At 49.3% G+C, this 9,067-nt stretch overlaps 1 protein-coding gene across 1 annotated transcript; it reads left to right on the top strand.

Annotated features, from left to right (window-relative positions):
• Positions 1-289: 289 nt before the first annotated feature.
• LOC119448970 (uncharacterized protein K02A2.6-like) lies at positions 290-1,477 on the top strand. Its single transcript, XM_037712172.1, has one exon. It carries the CDS (start codon positions 290-292, stop codon positions 1,475-1,477), a length of 1,188 nt encoding a protein of 395 aa, XP_037568100.1.
• The last annotated feature ends 7,590 nt before the right edge of the window (positions 1,478-9,067 follow it).

Here is a 9,067-nt window from a genome sequence, read left to right as displayed (position 1 = left end):
TGGAGGAGAAGCTGGAGCAAATCTGCAGGGCACGGAACATAAAGTTGGACGGCAAGGAGTCGGACCGGCCAGATATCAACCAAGGCGTGCGGTGAAGGTCGTGGAACCGGTAGACGCGGCATCCGATGAAGAAATTGAAGAGTCAGACGTTGGCAATTTGTGGTTGCCTGAGGGCGGTTCGTCGAATACCGTTGTCCCACAGGCTGACGCTGTGAATATTCTGGAGCGGAAGGTGCCCCCTATTTGTGCCACGGTACTCGTGGAAGGTCAGTCGCTAGACTCGCTACGTATGGAAGTTGATACGGGGGCCGTCTACTCGGTGATTGGCGAAGCGGAGTTCACGAGGCTGTTTCCAGGGATGGTACTAGAAAAATCCGATCTCAAGCTGAGAGGCTACTTCGGCCATCAATCCGCGGTCGTGGGGAAAGCGACAGTGCTGGCCAAATTCGGAGAAAAACACGCTCGACTACCATTGTTCGTCGTCAAGAGCGGTACGCGAGCCCTGCTAGGAAGGAACTGGGCGAAAGCTTTTGGTATGCCGCCCGACAGTCTGCTGAACGTGCACTCGGTCGATGACGTGAAGGACCTGATAAGCCGATTACTTGATGTGTTTTCAGAAGGTCTCGGTAACTTTGCAGGAGTGAAGGCCAAGATAAGAGTGCCAGAGGACGTGAAACCACGTTTCTTCAGGCCGAGACCAGTACCATTTGCTCTGCAGGACATGGTGGCGCAGGAACTACAGCGGTTGCAGCGAGAAGGTATCCTCAGGCCAGTGCGGACCGCGGAATGGGCAGCGCCATTGGTTCCAGTTTTGAAGAAGGACGGAAAAATTCGATTGTGCGGGGACTTCAAGGTCACGGTAAACCGGGCAGCAGATATCGAGACGTACCCGGTGCCACGGGTCGAAGAAATCTGGGCACAACTGGCGGGAGGCGTGATGTTCTCCAAGTTGGATCTGCGGGATGCATACCAGCAAGTCGAGTTGGATGAGGAGTCGAAGAAATTGGTGACTATCAACACACCGCAGGGACTTTTTCAGTACAACCGACTGCCATTCGGAGTGGCATCGGCACCGGCAATTTTCCAGCGGGAAATGGAGTGTCTGCTTCGCGGTTGTCGCCGGACTGTCGTGTATTTCGACGACATACTTGTGTCTGGGGTCTCCGAAGAGGACCACCGTAACAACTTGGAAGAAGTGCTGAGGCGACTGAGTGGAGCAGGGTTAAGGTTGAAGCTTCAAAAATGTGTGTTCGAGATAACAAGCGTGGAGTACCTGGGATATGTCATCGATAAGCACGGCCTGCACCCAGCACCTGAGAAGATCGAGGCCATCGTACGAGCACCGGCCCCATCTGACAGACGGGAATTGCAGAGCTACCTCGGTCTCCACAATTTTTACCGAAGATTTCTGCCGAACTTATCAACGGTGCTGCACCCATTGCACGTGTTGCTCAAAAAAGACACGTCATGGCACTAGGGGGCCAGACAGGAAGCAGCGTTTACGCAAAGCAAGCAGTTACTGACATCTGCAGAGGTGTTAGTTTATTATGACACCAAGTTACCTCTATTACTATGTTGTGACGCATCACCTTATGACATTGGAGCGGTACTGGCACATCGGATGCCGTCTGGAGAGGAGAAGCCTGTGGCGTTTGCATCAAGGCGATTAACGGCAGCTGAAAAGAACTACAGCCAATTGGATAAGGAAGCGCTGGCAGTGGTGTTCGGTGTGCTGAAGTTCCACCAATTTGTGTGGGGAAGACCCTTTGACATTTGCACCGATCACAAACCGTTACTGGGACTGTTCGGCCATGAGAGCCGCATACCACTTCAAAGTTCGCCAAGAGTGCTGAGGTGGGCTCTGACATTGAGCGGCTACAACTACAGATTATGCTACAGGCCAGGAGCGAGATTGGGCAATGCAGACGCTTTGAGTCGACTGCCGCTTGCTAGGGCTCCACTGGAGGATTCCAGAATCCAGGATGTGTTCATGTTGGAAGGGGCATACCCAGGTGTCCTCTCAGCAGCTGTAGTGGAGTCTGCAACCGATCAGGACCCAGTGTTAGCTCCCTTGCGTGTGGCGTTGTGGTCGGCAGAACACTTGCCACCAGGGCAAGAGTGGCGGCCTTTTGCAAACCAAATGGAGGAATTCTCGGTGATGGAGGGCTGTGTACTAAGAGGGAGCCGGGTGGTTGTTCCAGTATCACTAAGGGCGGTATTGTTGGACCTTTTGCATGAGAGCCATCCAGGAGTTGAGAAAATGAAGTTAGTGGCCCGTAGTCACGTGTAGTGGCCGGGCATTGATGAGGACATTGCTATGAAGGTGGGCAGGTGCAAGGTCTGCCAGGTGTATCGGAATGCTCCCAAGCCAATACAGCAGGCGCCATGGCCGTTCCCTGAGCGAGCGTGGTCTTGTTTACACGTCGATTTTGGTGGGCCGTTTCAAGGTGTGTACTTCTTAGTACTCGTGGATGCATTCTCCAAATGGGTGGAAGTGGTCCGAGTGGCGTCACCGTCGGCGGAGTCGACAATTGCATGCCTCCGCCACATCTTTGCTTGCCATGGATTACCAGACGTCATAGTGAGCGACAATGGACCTGCCTTCACAAGTGCAACCTACAAGTCGTTCTTGGCTCGTAATGGGGTGCGTCCTATTTTGATCCCACCATACCATCCCGCATCCAATGGGCCGCTGAGAGGGTGGTACAAACTGTAAAAGACAAGCTCAAGAAGACGCAGCCTGGAAATTTTGAGTGTCGAGTTGCTAGAATTTTGTTAGCGTACAGAAGCACACCCCATGCCCTCACCGGTCGTTCCCCGGCAGAACTATTGATGGGTCGACGGCTCAAGACAGCGTTAGATTTGCTGAAGCCAGACTTGCGCAGCAAGGTACAATTCCGACAGTTACAGCAGAAGGTGCGCAGCGATTCTGCAGCCAGAAGAGAACCAGTTCCCCTGGTTGGCGACACTGTCTAGGCAAGAAACTTCAGGCCAGGACCCAGATGTGTGCCAGCAGTCGTCGGAGGAGCCACCAGCTCATCATCAACTGAGGTGCAGCTGGCAGATGGCACAGTGTGGAACCGACATGCAGACCACCTGCGGCGCCGCCTCGAAGGCACAGAGGAGTCGCCCACATCGGGAAGAGGCAGCGACAATGGGCAGCAAATACAAGTGCCAATTTTGCAGCCATTTTTAGACGAAAGAGAAGCAACGACGCCAGCGCGTGCTGCCACTCTGAGGGGTAAGGCACAAACAAGCATGCTACCTAGGCCGGTGGAACCGAGTGACCACGCAATGACCAGTCCTGCTGACGCTGAAGCTGTTTTCCAGACACCGGTGCGTGGTATGACAGAGCATTATGCCACTCTGGGAGGCGACGCACGGACAAGCGTGCTACCTTGGCAAGCAGAAACGAGTGACCACGCAAGTGCCAGTTCTGCTGGCACGCCAACTGTTTCCCAGACACCGGTGCTTCGGCGGTCTGTCAGAACGCGCCGACCCGTGCAACGGTATTCACCGTAACTCAAGCTTGGGACGGAAGGAGTGTTGTGACGGAAGCTAGCGCCACCACTGAAAGACCAGTTGGATCCCCAGGGGGCGCACGGAGCCAGAAGCCGGCATTCGGCGTTGGGACGTGGCAGGAAGAAGCCGCCATGTTGGCGTTCTGTACCGAATCAATAAACGCCATTGTTTCATTATAACAATAGCTAAATCCGGACGCGGTGACGGTAAGTCAACAGTGTATCAAAACATGCAGCTGACGGTACCAACACCGTCGCCGCCTGTTCCAACACTGCTCTGTCGAGTAGAGCAGGTTTTACAGCGAAGCTGATAACGGAATTCTGCAAAGGTATTGGAGTGATGGTGAAGGCCAGCGTGCGACACCATGCTTGGTTTCAAATATAACGGCAATGCAACATGTCTGGGAACTCCGAATTAGCTTTGGAAAGTAATGACCAATATAATATAAAAGTTCCTTTACATGCATATTATTCCAATAGAGAATTTATATTCGAGTTTTATTTTTACCAGTAATCCGTATTTTTTTCCTTCTTACGTCGCCCCGCAGGGCGTATGCGTAAGCAGGTGTTTGGTGTGTTGCGACACCACGGACACGAGCACACGGGGGATGTACCCTCCCGCGCTTAACCGTGCGTGGCTTTGCCGTGTCTGGGGAAAAGGGGATCCTGGGGGTTGAGACAATGCTGAGTGCTTGGACCTTTATGACCCCTCAGCGGAGGCAACACACCCCTTCGGCCTCGGCTTCACGTAGACGGCGCCCCCGGACTGACCCACCCGGGGGAAATCGGTTGTCGCCTTTTCCTGTTCCTCTCCTCAATCTATTCCTTTCCTATCAACTTACCTTACCTGTCCTGTCATCTCCTTTCTTCCTAATTCTTTTCTGTATCTCCTAGGCGACTTGGGTTAACCTGGTGATCTATATCCAACCTTGAGTATGGCGCATTGGGTTATAGCAGCGCTGCATGGCTGGCGTGTGCAAGTCAATGCTCTGTCAAACTTGTACCGCCCCCTTGTTGGGCTGCGTGGTGGGGGACTGCCATTGCTGCCGAAGCAACTTCATCAAGCATGCATAGGGCATCTTTAGCTTTGCTTACTGATCTTACCGCTGCAAAGCGCGCACGCACCCAGGCTCCCTGAACTTTTTCGTTCAACACAAAGAATCTTTACCACGCTACCACGTAATCCACAGCGATAAACCTGAAAAACCCGTAAGAGTCATTTCACCTTTCATTGTCTCAAAATCCCTAAAAAAACACATTGGAGCAGGCTATAAAGCTAGCATGATGGCAAGCGGCGATCTCCTCCTTGAGGTTCGTGACAATCTGCAACATGAAAAGCTTGCAAAACTCACAGCCTTTGCTAACATCCCAATAACAGTGACCCCACATCGCTCTCGGAACACAGTCCGAGGCGTGATCTCAGATTCGGACTTGTTAGAACTAGCCGAAGCAGAACTACTGGAGGTCTGGCAAGACCAAAATGTCATTGATGTAAAAAGAATAAAAATCAGACCAGACAACAACGAAATACGAGCAAAGCATCTGATAATTACATTTTCATCTAGTGTTCTCCCTGAGGCTCTAAGACAGGCTGTACTAAAACCCGTGTCAGGCCCTACATTCCAGATCGTCGACGTTGTTTCAAATGCCAGAAGTACGGCCACGGCTCGCAAAGCTCCGAGGTCATCTTATCTGCGCAAAATGTGGTGACAAAGGTCACCCCTCCGATAGCTGTTATGGCATACCCCGCTGTGTGAACTGTGAAGGCGACCACCCGGCATATTCCCGATCATGTGAAACGTGGAAAAAAGAGAAAAATAATTAACTTGAAAATCAAAGAAAATATCTCATTCAAAGAAGCCAAAAAAGGTGCTCAGTTTTCCATAGTACCAATTATGTGGATGCGGCGCGTCAGGGGCAGCGCTGCATCGGCCTCCGCCACTTCCCCGGCCTCGTGCGCAGTGAGCCTGAGGGTGTGGCTCCTGCCCCCATGGTAGCAGTAGGTAAAACTACTCCACCCACTTAGCAAAGGAGCTCGGCGACTCCTGGGTCGTCGGGCCACAAGGCCTCTACTCACCAGTCGAGGCCTGAAACACGAACAAGCCGCCTGCAAGGGCGGGCATCCAGCGCCTCCCGGGAGGCAATGGATACAACACCGGCGCCGCAGGTGCCGAAAGAGCAGCGTGGTTCTCTCGACAGCGTCAAAAAAGAAAAACAAAAGATCATGGCTCCAGCCAAGGACACATGAATCTAAAATTCAAATTCTTCTTAACTCACAGAACACATTTTTTACAACACCACAATGGCCATACAGTAGATAATGTACTTGAATATCAGGGGACTAATCCGTAATATGGACGACATGCATAGCTGAACTATTATCTCGATATCAGCCAAAGGTGCTCTGCGTCCAGGAGGGACATTTAAATTCCAGACAAGCGAATTTCCTCCGGCATTACGCAATATTTCGCAAGAACCGCGACGACGCTGTTGCCTCGTCTGGCGGGGTAGCAATTATTGTCGACAGGTCCGTCGCTTGCCAACATGTAGCCCTTCAGACGCCTCTCGAGGCCCTGTCTGTGCGAGCAATATTCTTTAACAAGCTCATAATCATTTGCTCCACTTACATACCGCCCAATTATCAACTCACTAAAACGGAATTTTATAGTCTCACTGACCAGCTCCCAGAACCAGATGTGATCACCGGCGATTTTAACGCTCGCCGCACAATTTGGGGAGACTCCCGGTGCGACACCAGAGGCCGCCCAATGGAAAACTTTCCTGTGTCCTCTAGTACGTGTCTATTCAACAAAAAGATCCCACGTATTATAATATACAACATAATTCATATTCCTCAATATATTTATCAATGGGCTCTGCGGCTATCTTTCCGTATTTAGAATGGAGTGTAATAAAAAAATCCCTTTGGCAGTGACCAATTCCCTGTAACGTTAAAGCTGATACAGCAACACGAATGCCCTTCAAATTGTCCTTGGTGGAAACTATCATCTGCCGACTGGGATGATTTTAACGAAACAAGTTATTTATCACAACATTTTATCAGTAGATTTAGCGTAGACGCCGTAGCGTATTTTACTGCTTTTATAGTAAACGCAGCAGAAAAATGCATTCCACAGACAAATGGTAACTCATACAAAAGACGCGTTCCTTGGTTGAATGATGACTGTAGAGAGGCGCGTAAGAAATAAAATAAAGCATGGGGCATTCTCCGTCAATATCCTAATGCGGAGAACCTTATTGCTTTCAAAAATATTAAATCACAGGGAAGGAGGACTCGAAGGCAAGGTGGGAGAGGTTTCTCTCCTGTATTAATTTGCTACACACAGGAGGCGAAAGTCTGAGATGGGCTGAGCAGACTGAAGGGGCAACAAATCCATCCGTTGCCCCTGGTAGATGAACAAGGAAACAGTCCCAAGGACCAGGCCGCCCTTATGAAAATTAACAATGAGTTTCTGATTAGGACCTGATGCATTCCTAATGTGTCATCAGACAGGCATGAGAAATGCATCGTCTAATGTTGTTTAGCATTACAAGTACATCAGAGACTCGAATGACAATGTACCTTAAGGTTTCTGATGAAAAAAGTAGACAGCTTTTTTTTGTTATTTCTAATGTCAAAGCACATTACATAAAAATGTGTATGACGCCAACTCGCGCATTTTTTTCTTTTACAGCAAAGCTGTCTATGGTTACGATGTAGAAAAAATATATCCGAGATGTTGACAAAAAACAAGTGGGCCGATCCTGGTGATAGTGCAGAAAGGGTCCAAGCTCCATGGCACGAACATTGCACGATAATTATTTTTGATAGTTCATTGAACAACCAATATATAAGAAATGAGTATTCCACATTTCATTTAAATTTTTTTTAGTAGTGAAAGAGCTATTCTTGTTGACATAGGACACATGCAAGCTGCAGAGTCATGGCTTTTTCGAGGAATCTGCGTGCGTCTCACGATACATAAACATAGAAGGCACGGACGACAGGCGCGCATCCCATGCTCATTAAGCACACAAACACGAAAGCAAGATTCGGACGACACGGGTGTAACCTGCGCCACACGAGCGAGGGAATACCGTAGATTTGATGCTTTCCGACAGTTACAACGCGCACTGAAACATCTCTGAGGTACACTGCACATGTGTACCTCAGAGATCGTTCCAACAATTTCTGGGGCTAAAGTTGACGTTAACGACATCAGGAAGTTATCTAGAAGGAAGGTAGTACACAAATCATTCAAATCACGCCCCAGCGATGGCTTTCAAAGGACAACATAACCTCGATCTCTAAGGCCATGCTTTTGCTGGCTGTAGACGGCAGAAGCAATTCAAAATTTAAAATACGTCATAAAATTTCTTTCTACGATAAACTATAGCGTAAAATATGGAGTGTTCGGGGGTTTGTTTTATCTCGCAACATATATACGTAGCTGGGCGCAACACGACACAAAATACGAGTTTACTGGTTAATATATTTGGCATCACAGAGGCCACAACAACCTCACAAGTACGCAGGTGGCGTGGTTGTTTTTCCTGCGTCTTCAACGTGCCGGTCGTCTGTGTGAGCTGCTTGATCGCGTGGTATTGTGTTTGCTTTAATGAAATGGGACGTAGTTAGCGTGTACAAAAGTGCCAGAAGATACCTTGTGTTTCGTTGCAAACTCGCCGTATGCGTGGCACGCCAGGCAAACATGGACCAACGATTTTCGTGCCGTGGCCTTTGTGTCGGGTTGTCGTGGAAAGTTGTGTGGACATCGCAAAGAAATCATTCCTATTGGTAGCGTGCCTCGGATCGTCCACTACGCAGCGGCATGTATGCTGGGAGTAACATCGTCGACGCAGCACCGGCAACTTGGAAAGCGTCGTGCCATTGAAAAGGTAAGCAATCGTGCTTGCTAACTACACGTGTTGTGCGTACTCCTCGTGTGTGCATGGGTGTCTTGCGAACGTAGGAAATAGAACTCCCCCGACAAAAGTGAAGCCTGTGCTTATGCATGTTGCGTGCTCGTTGTCATATTTTAGTTTTGCAAATGTAATGCCTCGATGCGCAATTGAATATCCTGATGAGCGTTTTCTTACGATGAGGGGATGGGGGGAGACATTACGTTCTGAAATAATCATGTTCATCATGTGCACCTGTGCGTGCGCTCCCGCTTTTCTGCTGAAGTTGCATATAAAGACCCATCAGTCTCTCCACCAATACTTACTGCAATTACGTTTCTTCGCTTATAAACTCTTCGACGTAGTAAATAATATCTGCTTACCAGGTTTTGGGTTTACGAGCAGTTTTCGGTGGAAAGAAAGTAAGCAGTCACAACTTGCCATACTAGTAGAGCTGTCTTTTCAAGACAAGGGATGCTGCCATAACTTTGACGTATAAAAACATGATAGCGGAAAGTTGCTTAAACCAAGTCATGAAAGCAAACCCTAGAATTGTTATGTAAACAAACATTTCTTGTAATGTGCTGATGCTGCGTGCGTCTTCAAAATTTTACTTTGATGAAGGGGTCCCTATTATCATGACA

Source organism: Dermacentor silvarum, chromosome 4 (assembly GCF_013339745.2).
Source record: "Dermacentor silvarum isolate Dsil-2018 chromosome 4, BIME_Dsil_1.4, whole genome shotgun sequence".
Lineage (NCBI taxonomy): Eukaryota > Metazoa > Arthropoda > Arachnida > Ixodida > Ixodidae > Dermacentor > Dermacentor silvarum.
This window is presented reverse-complemented; position numbering and strand designations above follow the sequence as displayed.